General features: G+C 37.6%; 1 protein-coding gene across 4 annotated transcripts in view; it reads left to right on the forward strand.

The window, feature by feature from the left end:
* Window positions 1–22,820, forward strand: part of AUTS2 (activator of transcription and developmental regulator AUTS2) — a 1,201,476-nt gene that overhangs the window by 291,241 nt on the left and 887,415 nt on the right. For all 4 annotated transcript variants that reach the window (XM_073215214.1, XM_073215215.1, XM_073215216.1 and 1 more), the window contains one exon: window positions 3,056–3,268. In XM_073215214.1, the coding sequence (XP_073071315.1) occupies window positions 3,056–3,268 (213 nt within the window). The remainder of the gene's footprint in view (window positions 1–3,055; window positions 3,269–22,820) is intronic.

A 22,820-nucleotide genomic window follows, 5' to 3' on the forward strand; every position in this document is an offset into this window, starting at 1 on the left:
ATACACACTTTGATCTTCTCTTTCTTCTTTCCCTCCTCCCCCCACACACACCCTCCAGAGTTGAAAATCTCAGTATTAATTGGAGCTGAGATGATTGTGTCACTGCTGGTAGGTCTTGGGTAGGTCTCTTACAAGCTAATGCCACGGCATGGGGTGCATTTGCTCTGTGTAAGTATTCTGTGGTACAGTGAGAATGCCTTGATTAATATGCTACATGAAAATAAAATGGATTTGGAAAAAATTGTACCATACTCAAATATTAATTTACATTTGAATGGAATTGCACATAATTTTCAGTATACTTCGGAGCACCTTTAGTATGAAAGAAGATTTGGTCTTCAAAGAGAATGACATAATTTTTTTAAAAAACACAATTGATACATTATTAAGTATCATTTGTTTATTAAATTGATACTCCACATGCATTTGATGCAGGACAGTAGGTGGGTTGTATGACAAAGAAAGGAGTTTTTTTACCCTGTGGAGAGATTATATATTACCCTTTGAAGTGGCACAAGTTTATCATATATAAAGCAGCCCAGGATGGAACTCATCCAGCTGCTTCTGCCAGTGTTGCCATTATTCATGTGTGTCTTCTCATGTTAGCTGATTGTTTTGTTTACATTTGAGGCTAAACACAGAACAGTTCGAGCTGAGCAGATCTCTGACATAGTTGACTGTGGAAATGGACACTGGACAAAGGAATAAATATAGCAGACATTTATTGAATATTTACCATCTGTTAGGCAGAGTGTACAAAGTTCAGAGACTGTGGAATCAATGGCCATGTGCACTTGCTTCCATCTTGGCTTGTCCCCTAAACATTTATCGTCACGTCTTCACTGCCTCAGGAGAGCTGCCTCTCCAGTGGCAGAGGGTAAATCATCTGCAGCAACAGCCGCTAGAACAGACCTGAAGCCACTCATTTGCCTTATAAGATTGTTATCTTTGATATCTTCTTGCTCTAAGGATAAGGCCTTCTTCCATTTCTGGGCCTTCTTGCTGTTTGCTGTGGTTGTTCTTGTGTCAGCAGTGCCTGCGAGGTTCCTTGGTTTCTTGCTTCAATCAACTATTCTGGCTTGCCTCACTCTGTGTTAGGGGTGGCTTAGGATATTATTAAATCACTATTATGGTTTATATATTTGGATGTTTTAACTAATTGTCTCATTTATCTAGAAAACACAAATATGTATACCAATTATTATTTGTCTTATTCTGTGTGTGAAGTACTGGGGTTACTGAGATGAATGATACTTAGTCCCTGCTCTCATTTTTTCAAGGGATCATGCAACCAGCTGCCTCAGGGCTCTTGCACAAGCTGTTCTCTTTGCTCAGACTTTCAGAACTAGGTCAAACAGCAGTTATCTCTTCAGCAGCAACCCCTCCTCTGAACTAGATTATTTCTCCCAGTTTTAGCACCCTTTGCCTTTCCTTTAGAGCAGTTAGTTAGTTCAGTTTGCAACTAGATGTTTGTTTCTGTGATTTGGTTTGTATATGTTCCTAATTCTAAGCTCCATGAGATAGGGATTTTTTCCTCTCACAATTGTTTTCCTACTACCTATAAGACAGTGCAAGGTTTGTACTTGGCATATACTGGGTGCACAAAATATATTTGTTAAATGAGTGAAGGCATGAGCAACAGTGTTTTGCATTACAAGAGAGAACTTCCTGAGGGGGCAGCACTGCCAAGAGTTTTCCTAGAAAAGGGACGGGTGTGGAAAGAAGGACTTCTGAGGCCAAGGCAGAGCAGATGCAAAGGTGCACGGTCCCAAACTAATGGCCATAGCTGATTTGGGGAAAGGAGGAGCACTGTGGATGTCAGTGGGGTGTGTTGGGGTGTGTTGGGAAGCAGCAGAGGGGATAACTGCCTCAAGAATATTGGCTATGAGGGAGAGGAATGAGAGAGTAACATTTTGAGAGGAGAAATGGGTAAATATTTTGGTTTTATTTTTAAATGTGTGTTTAAGACCACAGAAACAGAATTTGTGCAGGGGTGAGGTTCAGATGGAAGGAGCATTTACAGTGTAAATAGGATCATATCCACTCATTTACAAGTGATTAAGTGCCATATCTTTTTAATTTTAGTTCTGTGTCTTGCCCCCTAGATATTCTGTTTATTTTATCCTAGGAGGGGGCAAGGAATTTTTATCTAATAAAGTATTTTCTCAGCATTTCTCAGGGTTCAAAGGACACTCACATGTATCATATCAGCCACTTGATGTGACATACTTCAAGTCCCAAATGAATAATATCAGTGCCAGGGCTGGAACCCAGGTCTTTTTGTATTTCACTAGACTCTGAGCAGCCTGCAGGCACACAATTATACTAGTTCTTGTGGCCTGAAATGCCAACCTGCAGTTTCTCTAGATGCTGCTTTCAGTTCTAGGACATCCATTACACTTCTCCTACCTTTCCCCTCATCCCCCAGCCACACACAGGAATAAATGAAAAGTTACTGCAGATCATGGTGATAATAATATTAATTATGAAGATCATTCATAAGGAATTATGAAAATTCTTTACATTTTGCAAAGAAGTGGAGATTAAAGATGCTCACAGGAACTTGTGGTAAAAATATATAATGTATTAAGGAAACAGTGTAATCCCATGAATTGACAGTTTCTTGCTGGCTCACATCCACCTGGCCCTTGTTATGTTCAGTCTTGTACTGTCTTTTCTGAATCATGCATGCACTTAGTACTCCTTGTCTGAAACATAATTGATGTACCAGCTTGGGAAATGAGTGCAGTGAGCCTCCTTGGGGAATGTCATTGTGTGTTGGACCCGGCACAGAATCAAATGGAAAGCCACTATCTCAGGCAGCAGTGAAACCACTTTTAATGGATAGATACTTTGTGCTTTGTTTTCTGCCCTACAAGAATAGAAGGGGCATATTGTGGTGGCATTAGGGATTCAGAAAAGTTGAGAGCCATGTTTCTTAATTTTAGGTATTCTCATGGCCAATTTTCTGCCCCTCCTTCTAGTAGCTCCGTTATATCTATATTTTGGTGCGACCCTAGTTACCTATGTATCTCTTTCCTCTTCGTTCGTACAGAAAGATGTAGCACTTAAGCCTCAGGAACGTGTGGAGAAATGCCAGACGCCTCTGACCAAGAAGAAACGAGAAGCACTTAGCAATGGCTTGTCCTTTCACTCCAAGAAGAGCAGACTCAGCCACCCCAACCATTACAGCTCAGACCGGGAAAATGACCGCAATCTCTGCCAGCACCTTGGGAAGAGAAAGAAAATGCCGAAGGGACTCAGACAGGTGAGGAAGCTTGCACTTGTTCTTTTCTGTAGCTGCAAACCCCTTGCTCAGGTTCCTGCTCCTTTGTCGTTCTTCCTAACAGGTGGAGAAGATATGCGTGGTCAGATGCTCCTGTGTGCTTGCTTCTAAACCAATGTACTAAACCACATGCACTGTTTCTAGTACAGTTTGAAACTTCAGCATGATACCCTTTTAGTCAGATGTGCTCTGGGTAACAACGCTTGATGCTGGTGCTACTGGCATTTAGGACAGACTGACTCAAGTCTTGGTGGTAGTTAGGGTAGACTGGCATGCGGAGATATCCTCATAATTAGGACAAATGTAACAGATTGATTGGATCATGTATATTATGTATCCCTAGGTTCTGAGGTGTTAAAATGTTTGTGTGCAAGCATTGCATTACCTAAGATTTATATCTTCAAGGGAAACTCAAATATAGTCGCCTGTGGGAGAGCAGTGGTGAAGAAATGAATTTGCCTTTTTGGATTTTTAGCTATTTCCCATAGCCCATAATTCAAGACTGTCTTTGTGATCTGGTGATTGTATGAAAGTCTGGTAGTGGGACTTACTGGTCTGTTAATAATTAAGTTTCAATGATCTACAAGAAAATATAGCTCTTGGCATTTGGGGAGCCTTTCTGCCTGTAGAAATCCCCACATGAGATAGATTAATAATGAGAAATGAAGCTGTTGATAGCATTTTTTTTGCAGAAATCCAGAGTCTTTAGTGCCTGCTGAGTTGCCTGTGTCCTGGGTGTATCTTAATTGTTTTGGTGGGGCCACAGGGTAGAATTGACTGTCACTTGAAGGAAGCAGAGGAAGGGAGTGTGGTTCACAGAGCAGGTGCTGCTAATTAGAAGCTAGCCAGGTAATTTCTAGTTTGCAGATGTTTCTCTGCAGAGGGGGAAGATCTGGGATCATACAAAACACTGGTTCCAAAACCTCACAGATAATTAGAATCATACTATGAACTTTATTAGATAAAAATTCCTTGCCCCCTCCTAGGATAAAATAAACAGAATATCTAGGGGGCAAGACACAGAAGTTTGTAGTCTTAAAAATTTACTATTTGGCAATGGTCAAGCTGGTTTAGAAATCATTATTATAAAATCCAAGAATATATTTTTGGTGATTATTTTAAGTTAAAAGATTGGAAGGACCAAAGCTTCAATAAAATCTAGTGGGCAGTTGGTATCAGAGCTCAGCCTGATAGGTAATGAAGGAAATACTCCTAAGAAAACATCTGGAGTGATGGATTTCAGCAGGGACTCAGAAGGATCTCAGGAAAGTGTCCCCAAATTTGACACACAGGGTGTTTTTTTAAAGCTATTTATGTGTCCTGAAATGAAATGCCAGATGGGAGTTTATAGAAATTATTAATGTTTATCTAATGCATACTACATTACATTCATTCAGTGAGGGAGTTTGTGAAGTATAATCTGTAATTCTCAAGACAGTCTTGGGTAGTGGTTAATTTGTTTGCCTTACAGGTAGAGAAACTAGGGCTCAAAGAGAATGTAACTTGTTCCAAGCCACTTAGCAGTGAAGGACAGAGCCAGGGTTTAGACCCAGATTTCTCTGGCTATTTTCCCTGCATATTCTGTCTCTCTCATTTGAGGTAAGTATTGGACATGAGGGGAAACAGAACTCCAGGTCATAGGATGTAGGGGTCTATGAGCTTTTCTAGGAACTGTGTGAGTAGGTTGGTCAGCGAGAGTGATTTTGGTCATAGAAATGGCCTATGAAGGCGTAAGAAGAAACAGAATAAACTATCAAGTTCAGAAAGTAGAGTAAGAGCTAGAAAGTTTGAAAGCAACCACATTTGGATGAAGATTTATATTTTTATTTTAATTTCTTTTTGGACAGAGAGTGGGGTGAGGGAGGAAAGGCTAGGTTCTATAAAGATAATGTTCCTGTGGTATTGGTGCCTCCTAACTTATATCTCTCTGTATGAGCTATGTGAGAAAAGTTATTATTCTCAGTGTAGAGAGGTTGCTGTGTAACTGCCACCTCTCCTTCAGGCCCTCTGTCCCAACAGGGTTGGGGAAGCCTTCTTACCCTTTTAGGAAGTTTAATTCTGAGTCTATACAAGTTGTGGTACCTCATCCTTGAGTCTCTTACTCCCAGACATTATCTAGCTTCTATTCTCTGTCCTCAAAATTCTCTACTTTCTCCTTTGGTGAAAGATTTTATGGTCATAAAGGAAGACTAGGACTTGTATGTCTCCAATTTGAGTAGCTTTGGTCTTAGTGGTCATTCATCTGGTACTAATGGTATTTGAAGTTAAAGCTGTCCTTGTTTTAGGTAAAATACATGAAAAACAATTATTTTGACTCACTCCTTATGAATCATGGAGAAGGAAAGAATGAATTCTGCCTTTGGCCTATGTAAGGCTTTTAAAAGCAAGTGGTGTTTTCTTATCTTCAGTGTTGATGTCAAGAGACACTTTCCAAATTGAGTGTTATTTTTCTAGGAGGGAGGGAATTGAAAGTTGATAATTGAGATAAAGCTCTGATACTTTCATTTGCAGTATTCCTAGGATCACATGTACTGTTCTGACACCTCGGATGAATCTCTGTCTGCTGCTGCCTGTCTGTAAAGTGAGAAGTTTGGAGTAGATTGCTTGGGCTCCTCCTGCTGAGTTTCCATGATTCTTTAATTAAATTTATGAATAACACAGAGATGTATAGTGTTGTTGAGGTCTATAAGGGAAGACCGTAGTGGATCTGAAGGTAGTTTAGTTTTGGAATCTGTAACTGATCAGCAGCCTGAAGACATTTAAAGGAGAGGAGTGAATGAGATGTATCCCTAGTGGGAGAGGCATGGCTAGTTGTGTGTAAGCCCAAGCAAGTGCCGTCTGTTACGTGATTGTTGACAAAAATGACACACAAGGGTTTAATGGCCATAGTAGATATTCAAAAACTTGTTTTACAAATATTGGAAATTGCTTTCCTGTCAAACTAGATGCCCATATGCATCACAGTTACTTTTTTCTCTTGCCTATGCCTCCTACCAAATAAAGTAACTGAATCTGACCCTCTTAGCTGGGAGGAGACCTTGAGATGAGAGTGGTCCTTAATGAGAATTTCTAAATTGATTGATTGCTGCTTAGCACCTCTTATTGAGGGAGTTATAAGTGGAAGAACGACAGATGAAAGAGGGCAGTGGAAGGTGAGAACATAGTCTTCATTTTTGACTTGGAGAGAGTGGATTAGGTTTGCATCTTATTAGGAAATGGTTACTTCCTGAGCATGCAACTTAATGCACAGCTTTCCTGTAATTATGGGAAGATGTTACACCTTAGTGGAGAGGAATAATAGGATTTTTTCTCTGAGAATCCGTTCAAGGCAGCTAATCTTTTTACTGTGAGAGTGCAATTATATACTTTTACAAGAGAGACGTGTAGTTCTAAAACCAAACTGCCTTTTCTTTATCTTGCTTTATTATAAAACCCCAGTCCTCATAGTATTTTTCTATATTGGTGAAAATAAGATTTTTAATTGGTGTTCAACTACCCCAATGGAACTCATTGATTGGATTATGTTTTTAAGTATAAATACATACTGACTTAGAAGGTGCTAAGCTGGCAACTGTCCTGTTGTAAAACAGTTGCATTTTTCTATATGGCAAATTTGAATACTTTCCTTAATTTCCAAAGGGGTTTTTAAAAAATGAAGAAAGGAACAAGTTAACTGTGATACAGAAGAGTGCAAGACCACTCCCTCTAGGCTTCCATTTAGCCTATGCAAAGCTATTTGCCTTATGATAGGATCATTCAGGCATTAAAAGAATTTTAGTTCTTACTGATAAGGATATGTTAGGAGTTTTTTTTTTTTTTTCCTACTTAGACGGGAGTGGGAAGAACAAAAAAGAGGTTGTACAGGTCTTCTCTGCAGGGAGCTTTATTCACTAATTGGGAGACTAAGTCACAGTGAAACTACTGAAGATCACAATGGAGTGACATGCTACCAGACCTTCCAGCCCAATGATGACTTCCTCAGATGCATTTTTGGAGACTTAACTCTTACTAGGGCACTGAGTTTAGTTTTATTCCAGTTTGTTGAACTTCTAGACCATAGGAAATACTTAAAAAATGAAACACTTGGTACTTTAAAACACTGAGAGAGCAAAATCATTTTTAAAAAAATCGAGAAGCAATGAGGAAAAGTTGATGAGAGTTCAGAGAACTCTCAGATTTGACTCTGAATGGATGTTTCATGAATCTCCATTTAGTCCATTGGTCTGTCCTTTCTGTCCTCTAGTACGAACTGAACTAGAGGAAATAGGCTTAAGTGGACTAGGAGAGATTTTTGGTTCACTATATGAACTCTTCTAACAGACACCAAGATAGGTTGTCAAAATAAATTCCAGCGTCTCCCTCCCAGCTGAATTTTAGGTACCAAATAGCCATTCAACTAAGGGCAGAATTTCTCAGAGAAAGAGGCAATCTCTGTAGAGATTATGGCTAGCCATATTAGATCACCATTTGAGAGGAAAATAAAGGAAATTGAGAATGTTTCAGGAGCCTCGCAGGTAGACTCCAACCTTACTGGTGAGAACAGCTTATGTGGGAATGCCTTATGTGGTATAAAAATCTTTATACGAGTTGATTTGGGTAGAAATTGCTTGTAAGAAATAGAAATTTGCTCTTCTCCTTGAAAATCTAGTATGGTGGAATCACACTTGGTGAAGAATTTGTAGCTGATATTGTAGATACCAAAATTATATACAAAATTTTAGATACCAAAACTATAGACTGATTTCTATGAAGAAGAGGGATTGATCCCAGTGCCAAGTCTTTCAAATTAGAGCTGTTGTTAGAGTTTGTGTGGCAGATGCATCTGCCTTGTGAACTAGCATTGTGTGTTGGCCTTATTTGGAGTAAGTAGTTTTGTTGGTACAGGAGGGCCCTAGTGACAAAGCCACCAGCCAGCCACGCTTCTACCCATCTGCTGGAGCAGTTCATCTCCATAGTCCATGTTCTTTCCCACTGAGAGCATTTACTACCAGAGCCTGATCTTTATTTTGTGGGACTGACTCAGATTGTTTGAGGACTTCTCTGTGCCATTTGTTGCTCATAGAAATTAGCTTGCAAGGGGGATTTCTAATAGAAAACTTTGATTAAATAGATCCAGTTCAAGTCACATTTTTTGAAGATTGCTAATTAGTTTTGGGGTGAAAATCCATGCTGAAGTCACACAGGTATTTATCCAGCTTAACTCTAGAGCCTATAGATTTCTGGAAATCAAAGCATTTGAAACACTAATGTAATTAAGGATTATGCTTAGTAATGAAAAGACATGGGCTTTGATAGGTGCTCTTTCATCAATAAGTTTGCTATATTGGTTAAATGCAGGAAGGTACACTGAGTTTGTGGCAAGAAATGTGAGCTGCAGTTAAATCATTTGTACTTCATGCTCAGAGAATTTCAAGTTTATATGTTAATTTGGATTTCATTTATTGTATAATCATGTTTAGATTATAAACTGAAACATTGAATAGAATTCTTTATTTTTCCTTCTGATGAATTTAAGTTGCACATTACTTTTTCCCTTTGCCCGAACTGCAGAAATATGAATAAAAACATATCAGAAGAGACTAGGGGGAAAAAGATTGGCTAATAATTGCTCTTGGAATCTTGCTTGATTTGAAATAAGGATAAGATGCCAATTTTTAACATGTGGTTATTGAGGAACCCCTAATCCAGGCTTGTGTCTGCTTGGAATTAGTTATGAATTATATTGGAGGTATGTGTTTGGAATTAGGAAACCTGGGACTAATAAAATAATAAATTATAGGAAGCTTTTTTTGTTTTAACTTGGGCATTTGGAAACAAGGGTAGTTTGAAACTTTTTTGAGTTCTAGAGTTTTGTTTTGTGTCTCCTGACTCCTCCACTGTTGTTCAGGATGTGTTCTGTCAGCCCTGAGCATTTGTAGCGTGAACAGAAACGTCCCTGACTTCAGGAGACAGATGTTTGGAGTGATGTGGCCAGTAATACATTTTATCCCAAGTGACATACATACTTTTATATTAAAATTTAGTAGAAATTAACTTAAAAAGATTATAGCACATTGACTACTACCTCATAAAATAAAATCTATAGAGAAAAAATGGCTGAGTTGGAAAAGGAACTGCAGTTAAAAAAGTGGCAGTAACTCAGCTTGAATGATCCTGAGACCTCTAGAAATTGTTGCATTAAAAAAAGTGACATTCACTAAATTCCACAGTAAAAATTTGTTATATGTTTGTGTGTGTGTATGCAGAACTTTATTAAAGGCCATGCAAATCCTATATATTGTTAGAGGACTAGGAAGAAGAAGGTGACAGAAATGATTGCCAGCTCTACTTATACTGTACATTTCTGCAATACCTGAGATTGAAGGGCGAGGGAGTATAGTTTTCTCCTTACAGGATTTAACCATTACACTTTGGTAGTTGATAAGGATAGATAAAACTTCCTTTCTTTCTTTAAAACTACATTTTGTGTTAATTTGATTTTATGCTTTTCCCTCTTCTGATATACAGTATTATCTGCATATGGCAGATCCTAGCTGCAGAACATGAAATAAGGCTAAATGTGTTCTGCATTCCAGTCTCTGCTCACAGTAATCCCGTATCTGCACAAGTCTGTGCACAATAGGTAATGAGTGGGAGGTGGGAGTGGGTGGATGGTTATGTGGTTTGCAGTGGTGTTGTTGGGGAGCTGAGCAGATGGTTGTGATAGCCACGTGTTGTGAGATTCCCGTGGGAGTTGATGGTGGTGACAGGCGACTCACAATGTGCTATTTACAGTTTGGGTTTGCAGTCTTTCAGTGACATCTGAATGCTCTTTAGCAACTGCTTTCATTACTGCCTTTCGAGGAGCTGCTAATTGAAAATGAAATTGTGGGTGGGCTTTGAGGCAGGCTCAGGCAACTTTATGTGGTAAATGTTACTTGAGAAGTGTTGGATGTTTGGAAGCTCTATTTGCTTCTTTTTCCAAGGAGGAAAAGCCAAAGGTGCATTTGAAGATTTAGTATGTGCACATAGGCAGAGCTTAATGTCTCATCCTGCCCAGAGAGCCAAATGTGCACTCAGTGGGCTGGAAACCAAGCCATCTGCTGACAGCTCACCTTTGTATGGTTCTTGTTAAATGTGTATAACTGTGTAATGTTCTTCTTTTAAATCTGCTAACATCTTATAGTATTCTCTGTTAGTTTTTTGTGGGATATCTTTCTTTTCTCCTCTGATGTTCATAATACTACTATGAAGGCGAGAATGATGAACTTTGAACTTTGAGGTATTATATGCAAGGTCTTACAAGTAACTTTTCTTCCTATAAACCTTTTCCTATGATACACTTTTGTGGAAGACAACTGGGGCCTCCAGGCACAGTAAGGGAAGAGGAAGATGGTGGATTTGATTGGACGTTGACAGCAGATGATGTTCTTGATCCTTTTAAGGCTGCCTCCAGCTGCTGGGTTGTCATTGGTACCTCATCTTGAGGTTTGTTAGCTAAAGCATTTCTGAAACAGTAGCTTTCATAAATGTTTGTATGTCAAATTGTTTTATTGCACATTCTCAAAAGAGCTTTGCACAGAGAAATCTTATGCTGAACAAGGAATGACCTCCCTCTTAGAAGTGCTGTTAGCTCTCTTTATAATTAAATATAAAGATAAATATTACTGCATTCCTTTTAGCTTTTCATGGAATGTTTCAGTGAATACTGAGACAAAACCATACTGAATTATATGCTTTGTTTGAGTAGGACCAGTATTTGCTTTTAGAGAGTTCCCGAGGCTCGAACTGAGGGGACTGTGAAGCCACACCCCTTGTACTTAACCCTCAGTTCCATTAGACCTGCTTTGCCTTGGGAACTCAACTGTTTTAATGTACTTGAGTTACTGCTAAGTCCTGATGATGTTTAAGAGAACCTGTTTTGGTATTCTAAATGACTTTTGGAGCATTGCTTTTTGATGTAAGTGCTGACAATTTTAGACCAAGCAGATATAACAAAGTTCCTGCAGGAGCTCCAGGTCTTTCCACACCAAGCAATGTGTGTCCTCATACTAGTGCTCATGGACACACACAGGAATGGAAATCAAAATGGTTCACAAACCCTTGCAAGTCCTATCAGGTGTTTTTCAAGAGGCCTGATGAGCTTTGCCTTATGGACTGCTAAAACACTACCTGCATTCATTGGTCCCAGTTCTGCGGAAGCTGCCACTTCTCTGCTCGTCTGCCTACAGTGACACTGTTGTGGCAGGTCAGTCTGTGATCACTGTTGGCCCTAGCATGTGCTCAGCAGGTGCTTGTGGCATCTGTCTTGAAATCATGGATAATAAGGCTAGACAGGTCCTAATGCCAGTGGTGGTTCTGAGTGGTTGAAATTGGCTATAATTAGATTGAGAAGCAGTTAGCTATATTTTTTGGATAGGTAACATACAGAATGATGTCTCTCAAAGTGGACCGCCCATGTCAGAATAGCTCCGGGGCTTCTGTTGACACGCAGATGCCCAGGCATCACTGCTGACTGCCTTGGGTGGAGGTTGATGGTGGCACAAGTGCCTTAGGTGACTCTGTGTCAGTACTGTGAGAGTCACACTCGTAAATAAACTGAATTGTACTCATTTTTTATTTTAGAAAAGGAAAAGGGAATATTACTATATCATTTGCAAAATTTGTAACAGATCTTAAAATTTTTATACACCATCTTTTGTAAAAATAATTGTATTAACACTAGGACCATATTCTTCTAATATATGTTTTCTAATTGAGTTCTTTACCAGAATATTATTGGAAAAAAGGAATGTTTCTCCTAAATGCTACAGACACCATATTACAAAAACAAAGTTTTCAAATAGCTATTTTTTAGTTTACAGAATATCATCTTAGTAGAATAATTATGTTGTGTTCTTCTCTCCTTAAACCTACCAGCTCCCTTACGTAACACAGCTTTTTATACATTTGGTAATGGGAGGTTTTTCATTATTTTTTCTTTTAGGTTCCCTTACTTCTGTCTTCCTTCAGCACCATGATAGTTTTGAGATGTTAAGGTTTATAAGTTTTGTGAATCTCAATATTACAAAAAAATGGTATTTGTAGCAGTTTTTTTTTGGGGGGGTGAATGTGAATGAAATCTGAAAATACTGCTTATGTATCAGTGGGGGTCTAAAGGCCATTAACTGTTTTCTTCATTACCAAGAAAGCTTCAATTTAATAAATAATATACTTGTCTGGTTTGTGTTCCACAAATTCAAAAGGGAAATATTTTTCTTTCTAAAGCCAAACAGAATGAAAATCCTCAGAAGAATTTTTAAGTAGCAAAACCTATACTTACTTATGATTTAACAATTGCCTGAGATGTGTCAACAGTAGGTAGCATTCATTTTTAATGCATTGCTATGAGACCAGAAATGCTGTTCCCTTGGAGATGAGGGCAAAATGATCTACTGAACAGTTGCTAATGAAATTATCACACTGTATGAATAAGACTATTAATAACAACTTTTGATTTTATAAAAATATGATTCTCAAATTTCTCTAAGAAATAATGAGGATGATGAAGAAAGCCCCTGGCCCTCAGGTGAAATATAAAGCTGTGTAATGGATCCACCATGTATTGCTGGAAGGTTGAATGGTATGTTTTGAAACTTAAGCAACCCATCTGCATAATTTATTATCACCTGCCTCTTACCTCCACATATTAAAACTCTAAATCTGTATTTCTCAGATGAATTTGACAGCAGGGCAAATAGGGAGAGTCATGAAGCAGGTGTGATTGTGTAGTTGTGTGTGAAAGGGGTATATTGGAATCACCTGGGGAGTATAAGCTCTCTGCTCCCTTCTTCAAGTAGAGGGAGGCACAAATTGGCATACCAGGATATTGAAAGGGAAGGATAGAGAGCTAAAAAGAAGTTTCCCCAGTGATTCTGATCCACTCTTCCCTGCCTCCTCAAACCTGGTAGCCCATCTTTCTCCTCCCCTTTCTATCTTTAAGCTTTGCCTTCAGGCTAGACCTTCAGCTCTTCAGACTTCAACTCACTCGCTTTTCCATCTAGAGTCTGTTGCTTGCTTCTGAACCCAGCCAGGATTATTTGGGAAACCGCTTAGATTTGCTCCCAAAGTTACAAAATGCCTTTGTTGCATGGCTTCTTGATCCTTAGACTATGCTGGTCCCTTTCACTCAACATTTATATAGCTCATGTTACCTGATTGTTAGTGTAGTGCAGCATTGTTCCACTCATTGCTATTGTATTCTCTTGTTAAAAATTTCAGTGACCCTCCATAGCTAACTAAATAAAATGTAAACCTGTTGTTGTAGGACATTTTAGGTCCTAAATTTGCTCTGCCCCTCATATTTGCACATCCTGCTCTCTGTAAACACCAGGCTGTAGCTATGTTTGCTGTTATTTGCATGAGCGTGTGCTGTCTCTACACTGCTCTGCTTGTGCTTATGCTCTTCCGTTTGTTGGGAAAGGGCATCTTCAGTAGTCACTCTTGTCTTCCAGTGAAGGCTTCAGATCTGCTTCCTTGAAGCTCTCATGATCTTGTCCTTCAGAATTAATTTCACTTTCTTCAGAACTCCCATGACCCTTTGCTTATAACTACCGTGACTCCAGAATTTATCACCAAGTGTAGAACATTTCAGAGAGCAAAGGTTTTTAATAATTACTAAGGAACAATAAGCATAAATGAGGACTTCCTAGGAAACTGGGAGATATGGTCACTCTTTATAATTCACTATTGACGTTTTTCATTTTGTCAAGCTCCCTGAAGACATTATTCTGTGACACAACAAGGGGCCCAGGCTTGTATTGTACGTAGGAAAGTAAAATACTTGCAGCCCTCTGCTATCCCTGCCCTGGAGAACTGAGGCGCCTTTCTCATGTTTCCCATTTCCATTCTTGAGCCTGTCCAATCCATTCACTACTCTGCAGCTGGTGTGATCTTTTAAAAATATGCATTTGATCATATTATTCCCAGATGTAAATCCTCTCAATGGCTTCTCAGTGGATTCAGATTAAAATTCAGACTCCTATGAATTACAGCGATTGGTTATCCAACTGTTTCTTCAGCGTCACCTCATGTTCACTGGCTCTTGCCCCTTGCTTCATTCAATTCCTCCAGCCTGTCAAGTTCTTTCCCACGGTGGGTGCCTTACATGTGCTGGCCTTTCACCTGAATGCCCTTCCTCTGCTCTTTGTCCATCCGTCCAGTCCTGTTGGCCTGAGCTGAAAGGTCATCTTCTGAGAAACGCTTTTTCTGACCATTGTTCACCCCATGTTCTGCCTATAGGCCTCTCTCCTTTGTACCCACCTTTTAAATTTCCTAACACTTAGTACAATTTACAAGTATAGATTTTTTTTCTGTCTTCTTCTTTAATGTCTGCCCCTTCCACTAGACTCCAAGCTCTCCTGAAAGAAAGTGCTGTGTCCATTTTCTCCCCTGTAGTGTTTGTAGCACATTGCCTGACGTATAGAAGAAAGTACTTTATCAAGTTGAATGATAGAAGGTTGGAATAATAATTATTTTTCCAATTGATGAAATTGCTAATTGCACACTCTTGTTGCATTCTAATGTTAATTGCTTACAGTAAAAAATAAAGCCAATACAATATGACCTTTGTTTTCCCTCTCAGGGGATATGAATATAAAATGAGATACCTATCAGCACGTACACACCAGGGAAAAAATTACTCCCAAAAAAAAATCACTGCCCCTCTGGTAGATGGTGTCTGCTCTTCCCAGTGAATCTCTCAGCAGTTTATCTTCTCAGTGTCCTAGCCTCTATGTGTAATAAAATTGCTAGTGCAGCCAGGAAAAGCTGGCCCATGGAAACTGCTGCCTTCCATGTTTCAGAGGTAATCCTAAAGAGACCAGACAAGCAGTGGAGACAGAGAGGAAGAAGGGTGGGTGGGAATGAGGTGGAATTTACTGAGAATTTCTGATAATATTTCTGTGGGTCTCTACTTTTGAAAGTACAAACTATTTTTTTTATTATTTTTATTTTGGTATCATTAATCTACAATTACATGAAGAACATTATGTTTACTAGGCTCACCCCTTCACCAAGTCCCCCCCACATACCCCTTCACAGTCACTGTCCATCAGCATAGTAAGATGCTGTAAAATCTGAAAGTACAAACTATTTTTAATATCAGAACAAGAATAGCATGTCTTTGCTCTGTAAAATTATTGTCCCACATGCCCTCTAAAATATTTTGACTTAAGAAAAGTTTAATTTTATTTGCTTCTTAAGTGGCCTAATTAAATTCATTCTTCCCATATTTGCTTGTTCAGCAAACATTTACTGAGCATCCTTTGTGTGTAAACATTGTACAGGAGGCTCTGACAGAAAGGATGTGTACCACGATAACTCTGCCCTTGATGCATTTACAGCTTGGTAGAGCCGTCCTGACCTCGTGGAGAACTCTTCACAGAAGTGAGGCTGAGGCTGGTGGATTAAGTGCAATTCAAAGGGAGACACTGTTGAGCATCACTTAGGGAATGAATACCTCCAGATATAAAGAACTGAAGTTCTTTAGAATTGTTTCTTTTTTACCATGCCATTTTTCTTGACCTCTTTTCTGACTTTTTTTAGATACTTTTGAGAATAGTGCTCTAGCCTACCTAAGGCATCAGTAACTATTAGTAATAGTGTTGTGTTTTTCTATTGGTTGGGTTCTTTTGGCATTCTCACATTTTTATCAGAGGTCAATTTACTGAGAATTACTGGGCTCAGTAATTTTATTAAAATTTTAATGGCTCTCCAGTGTTTCTAGAAACTGCCTTTTTTTTTTTTAAACATGAACCACAAAAATAGGTATCTTTTCTAGAAATGGTTTTGCTATGATTACAAACCTAGTTGTAACCTCTTGCACTTGGAATTCTTGATACAGGAAATCATATTTCTGTCCAGAGGTAGAGTTTTTATGCTAATCTGCACAAAGCCTAAATCAAAAATGTCTGTCACTTTCTGCCATTTCTTTTTACTTGGAAGTAGATGATTATTTTCAAAGCAAGTAGAACTTCAAATATTCTAAAATATTTGAAAGCAATATTTGAATGGAAATTTAGGCCCAAAATTTATAGTGAGAATACTTGTGGAAGATTATACAATTAATGATCCTAGTAGATACAGAGCAGTTCCCAATTTGCTTGGAAGTTATTTTTTCTTCCAGAAGATAAATTTTAAGTGCTTTCTATTTTTGAAAATCCTAACTTTCTTAGAAAATGTTAGAAATAGTGGTTTCTCCCAGTGAGTTTCTCAAAAAACTATAGGGTTCACTCTTTCACACTACTCACTTTTCCTTGGTATCCAGCCATTAAATATTGAAGATATAATCCTATGGGCAGACATAATTGTTTTTAGATGCACAGAGCAAACAGAATGGTGAAAGTCTCTGCCGTCATGGAAATTACATTCTTTCAGATTCAGTCCTTTTAGTTACAATTTCCATTTAAATATCCAACCTGGACCTTTATTCTCAGCTTCTAGATTCATAAACCTAGGTGCTTATCACAATTTTTGTTTTCATCTGGATAACCTCCATAAGCATGTTAAACTCAACATGTCTCACAAAGAACTCTACAACAGTTGTCCTAAATTTGCTCCTCCTCTTTGATTTCCTCCCTTTGTTAATGTGTGCACCCATCCGTTAAACATTCAGCCATAAATTTGCACGTGCTGGAAACCTGGAAGTCCTCTTGCACATCCTATAGATTTATGTCATTTCTCACCTGTCCCTTTCCATTTGCCACCTTCCTCCTTTTCTGCCTTGGTTTGGTTCAGGCCTTCCTTCTCTTGTCTATCTTATGACAGTACTTCTTACCTGGCTTCTCAGCCTCTTAATCTCACCATTCATCAATACATCTTCTAAATTCCTTGTAATTTAATCTTGACAGCATGCAAATCGAATCACGTTACTTGAAAAGTTTTCATTGATTTTCCTTTACTTTACAGGCTTAACTTCAACTTCTTTATACAACATAAAATACATACTTTTGTGCCTTTAGCAACCCCCATTCTTCCTCTTGGTGGTCCTTGATCCCAGTACGCACTCCTGTCACATCACATTTTATCTGTTTTCTAAAATATCTTCCTCCACCCACCCTCACAAATCTAAGTACTTTTTGCCTTAGTGAGTCTGATCATAGTTACATGTGAGAAGCATAGTCCTGCTAATAAATGAATGATTCCACTTGTTAAGAATAATGTATATTTTGAAAAGGACACTTTTTCAACCAAGAAAATTTTCAGTTAGGTAGAATTTAATGTGGTACAGGAAATGTAAAATGAAAAAATTTAGAGGACTATGGAAATACATTTCGGGGCGTAGTCCAAAAATATTGAAAAGACAAGATTTTTTTTCATGACAGGCTTTGCTAGGCACTTACATGGGGGGGCAGTTGGGGATGACACAAGGCTTTTGTTAACAGAAGTGTTTTTAATGCTTAGGAGTTGTGACTAAAAGACTGTGCTGAGTTCTCGGGGAGCATTTCATCGGTATAAGAGGTAATCATGCTTCCATGTGAGTGAATTCTTTAGGGATTCAAACCAAGGAGCACTAGAAATGATTTGAATCTTTGCATTTTGCTAAGTTAATATTGAAAAGAAAACTTTTATTGATGCAAAGAGCATTTCTGTTACCAATCAGCTGTGTAAACTTGGTGTGGACTTAAAAATGTGATTTATGTTGGCTTATTTTAAATAAGGTACCTAGAAAAGTGACTGCAAATATGCTAAAAGTTATATTTGAAGTAAACACTGTACTATAGATCCTCTGGCAAAATTATTCCATATTTTGTCTTGGTGACTCAAGGCACAAAGCAAGGATAATCATAATGTTTGTAGAAAATAGCACTTAGAGTGGGATCCTAGATTTTTACTTTTGGCCTCTTTTACTTGTTCCAGCTTCCACATTCCTTTTTGTAAAGCTATTTTTTAAAGCAACCTATTGTCTTTATTATGTTACCAAAATAAAGTATTTTAGGTCAAAATATTTTTTGAGTTTTTTTTTATGGCACAGGTAAACTGTTTTAGCAAAAAGAAGCAGTCATTTGAAAAAATGATTTATTTATATTTTTTTTCCCCATTTCCATACTGTTTCTGAAAGGTTGCTCTTGGAGGTAGAAATACAGCTGTTGATGAAAAGATTGAGATAAGGAATATTTGTCTCTTATACTTCTGAGGTGTGGTCCTTAACAATTCTCATACATGTCAACCTAACTCATCTTCCTTTCTTGACAACTAGGTAAAAGACAAGGTTCAAAATTGATTGGGCTGTAATTCAGAGGATAAGACACAACTAAAATATATATTGAACACTTTTACATTAGTCAGTCCCATTCTATACTTTTTCCTTGTTTTAGATTAGATGAAATATCGTGTTGATATGTAGGTAATAGAGGACAGATTGTGGCTGTTGATATGAGAAATGCTGTTCAGATTTCTCTTTCAACAGTTACTGTTCTTCACCCAGAGCAGTAAAATGATTCCTACTGAATGTCACATGTGGGCAGCCTGAAGAAGAGGAAGCTGTCTTCATGTTGTTTTACAGCCATGACTTTAAACTCACTTACAGAGATATTTTAAGCACTACAGCTAATTAGGAGGAAAGGGGGTGATTTTATTGTGAATGTATTCTGTGAAGACTAGGATGTCAGTGCTTGGTCTGGGATTGTTCAGGACAGATGAATACTTTACTGGAGAAGGAGCCTGGCAGTCAGGCACCTTGGGTGCAGGTTTTGTCTTGCTGCTGGCACATTGTCCTTTACTGAGTTACTGGCTCTCATCTGACCTTCAGTTTCTGTGGATGAACCAGAATGCAAATGTTGTATGCTTCTAATACCAGGAAGCTGTGGCGCGTGTGAAGAAGTTATAAGTACTGGAATACTTAAAATTCTCTTTTCCTTGTAAGTGTTAAAAAGTAGATTTTAAACAATCACGAGTCACCTGGATTTTGGTTGTATTACCAGTTTAGATGAGCCTACATTTAAATATGTAGTAAGTGTAAAGAACAAGATCTTAGATTTCTGCTTTGCAGTAATCATTCACTTTGGTAAAATTTTGATGTGCATATGGTTGTTAGACTATTGGAGATCCCAATGGGTACATTAGATTGAAAAATCTTAAATGGAGTGGGCTCGTGCGTACTGTTTTTAGCAAATGATAAGTCTTCTGCTGCTAAGAGATTAATATGAAATGGCTAAGATCTCCTTTTTTGGGGGAATACCTGTTGGTAGCTGAGAATTATTTTAGATTTTTCAAAATGAAACCATGGATATCTTTCTTATGAATGATTCATGGTAAAAGAATGTAATGAAAATATTTCTAAATTTTATTTTTTAACCACTATTCTTGGACATGTCAGTTTTAGTTTAGTTTTCTAATGTTACAGAAAGTATATTTTGGGACAAATTTATTAATTCTTCTGGTTTTGGAAAATGCTTCCATATACCTTGTTTATACAGAGTGAATGAAATTTGTAACCAACAGTGTTACCTTGCTGGAACTTCTCAACAGTCATTTGAATGAAGTGGTCATTACAGTGGGCTTCTGGCCCTCTTTCAAAGGAGCTTTTTTCTTCCTGTAAATGTCTTACATGCATTCCATATGTCCCAACCCTGTTTTTATTATACAGCTACAAGAGATGGGTCTCTACTTTCCGGGGCTTCATCCTTGGGTTGCCTAATTGCTTTAGAACTATTTAAAGTATATAAACCTTTGAAAAGTTGTTGAATGATAGAGTGCTTTTAGTTTCTCACCAATCTCCCTAGTGGTTTCTAATGCCACATATTTTTCTTGGGAGAGTTTTTTTTACAGCTGTATTTGTGATCTTGGGCCAGGATTTATGAGCTACCACCACTAAGGTCTCCCTCTGGCTTTGTCATCAGACATGGAGGGTTGTGTGTGATTTGTTTTCTTACTGTTAATGTGCAAGGACTTTTTCCTATCAAAATAAATGCATGTGTTTTTCTTGACTTTGTCTTTTTTTGGATTGACTTATTAAGAGAAATGTGTGAATTGTGAAATTTTCTTCCTGATATTAAAGACAAAATTTCCAAAGCAGTAATGCATTGTGATTAGCTGAAGAAATACGTCTTCTGGTTTCAGCATTAGGCTTAGGATTTTTGTTTTTTTAATTAACTGTTATAACTAAGGCAAGTGGAAAACTTAACTGAAACAAAACACATTGTGGTGGGAAGTAGGAGAAAACTCAGGAAATGGAAGAAAGCCCTTTTGATTCTTATGATGATGTTATAATTAGTAAATGCTGGCTGACCCCAAGGATGTTCAGGTTGCACTCTGCAGGCTGTCCTGCCTTTGTAGAATTTGCACACATAAAACTGCATCATCTTTGGCTTTGTGACATGCACCCTAGTCTGTGAAAAGCTTGGATCTCTAGCTAAGCCATTTTATGTTTAAATATAAACTATTTCCAGCTAGCTCTGTCCTCTTTCTACTCCTAGAGAGATTGAGTGGGGCAGTTCAAATCTGTTTGCCTTATTATTCCCCCAGTATAAGGTGACCCTTTATTTGACTGTTCTTACGAGAGACGTTTTTGTGGCTGGTAACACAAGTATTGCAAGATTGACTTAACTATTAACTCAGCTTCCTCTAAGACTTTAGAAGTGACTGCTTGTGTTCTCTGTCAGCAATGTTACTATATAGACCTTAGTATTCAATATTGACATGTAGAATAACCATTAATGTGGGAAGAAAAACCACATTTCATGGTTTTACATGACCCATAGCTGTTTCACTTCTCAGGGTGATTTTTGGTTGTGGCCAGCAGAAATTTCTGGTTTAATTAAGATTGTAACATTAAATGGCAGAAAAGTGCTTTTCTCCTTACAAATTTTGCCAGTTGCTAATAAAGACCATTTACTTAAAGAGTGGACACATTGTATTAGGATACAGTCTGGGTAACCCCAGCCTATGGAAAGGGTATTAGCAGTGTGAAGTGGCACTCAGTTGATTCTGTAAAATACTTTCAGTATTTTCTATATTATTTCCTTGCCTCTGGTGTTGGTTTCTTATTCTTGTTGTACAGGGAAATCAATGTGGGTATCTGTTTCGTGAGGATTTATATTACAAACAAAAGAGAAATAAGAGAAATGAATTTTTATTTTCTTAAAGAATAAATTAATCAACATGTTAATAAGTGCTTAAGCAGTTGTTAGATAATCAATTTTCATAGATTGGTGCCCATTGGATATTTACTTACTATTTTGCCTGAATTAACCCTATGAATAGTTGGCCAAGTCACCTTGTCTCCCCACTTTCCTATCTTTTTTAAAAAAGAGGTATAATTGACATAAATTAGCTGGTAAATGTTCCATTTTGGGTATTTATATGGTGGGAAGTAGAGATCAAAATTAATTAATTTTATATAAAGATATCTGGTATTTCCAAAATAATTTTTGAAAAAGCTGTGCATTCTCTACTGCATTGCCTTTACTACTTTTTAAAGATCAGTTGTCAATGTATGTGTGGATTTATTTCTGTACTGTTGTGTTCCATTGATGTATTTGTTGTCATTTTGACAATACTATATAGCTTCATAGTAAGTTCTGAAATTGGGTGTTTGTTAGTCTTCCAACTTTATTCTTTCTCAAATCTGTTTTGGCTTTTTCTGAGTCCTTTGTTATTTGTATATGAATTTTAGAGTCAGCTTGTCAGTTTTTACAAAGAATCTTGCTGAGATGTTGGTTGAGATTATGTTTTGAGTTTCCAGATCTTGAGTAATGTGTATAATCTGTTTATTTCAGTCTTATTTAATTTATCTCCACAATATTTTGTTGTTTTCAGGGTACAGATCTTTCACATCTTTTGTCAGATTTCTAAGTATTTCATATTTTTTATGTAATTTTACAATTTCCATTTGCTCATTGACTTTAGGGGGAGAAGTATCCAGTTTTCATGATTATTAGCATATAGAAATACATTGACTTTTATATATTCATCTTATATCCTGCATCCTTGCTAAACACATAGTTCTAGTAGTCTGGTTATGTACATGGATTGTCATATCTGTAGTGAATAGAGACAGTTTGTTTCTTTCTAATCTGGATGTCATCTTTTTCTTTTTCTTTCCTGAAGGCACTGGCTAGAATCTTCAGCATCACGTTTAATAGAAGTAGTAAGAGCAGACATTCCTGCCTTGTTCTTGATTTAAGCAGGGTGGGGAGGAGACTATCCAGTAGTTCTTACCATTAATTATGATGTTAGCTGTAGGTTTCTTTATAGATGCCCTTAATGCTCCATTACTTTCTTAGTTTGTAAGAGGTTTTATCAGGAATGGGTGTTAGATTTTGTCAAGTGCCTTTTCTGTGTCTATCAGGATGATTCATGGATTTTTCTGCTTTACTTTGTTAATATGGTGACTTACACTGGCTTACTTTTGAAGTTAAACCTTGTATTCCTGGGTAAATCCTACCTGGTCATGATCTATTACTTTTTAAACATACAGTTGGATTTGATATGTAAAAAATTCTTAAATAAATCTTTGCATATGTGTTTATGAAAAAAAATTGATCTGTAGTTTTCCTGTGATATGTTCATCTGG

This window comes from Manis javanica, chromosome 10 (genome assembly GCF_040802235.1).
Source record: "Manis javanica isolate MJ-LG chromosome 10, MJ_LKY, whole genome shotgun sequence".
NCBI lineage: Eukaryota > Metazoa > Chordata > Mammalia > Pholidota > Manidae > Manis > Manis javanica.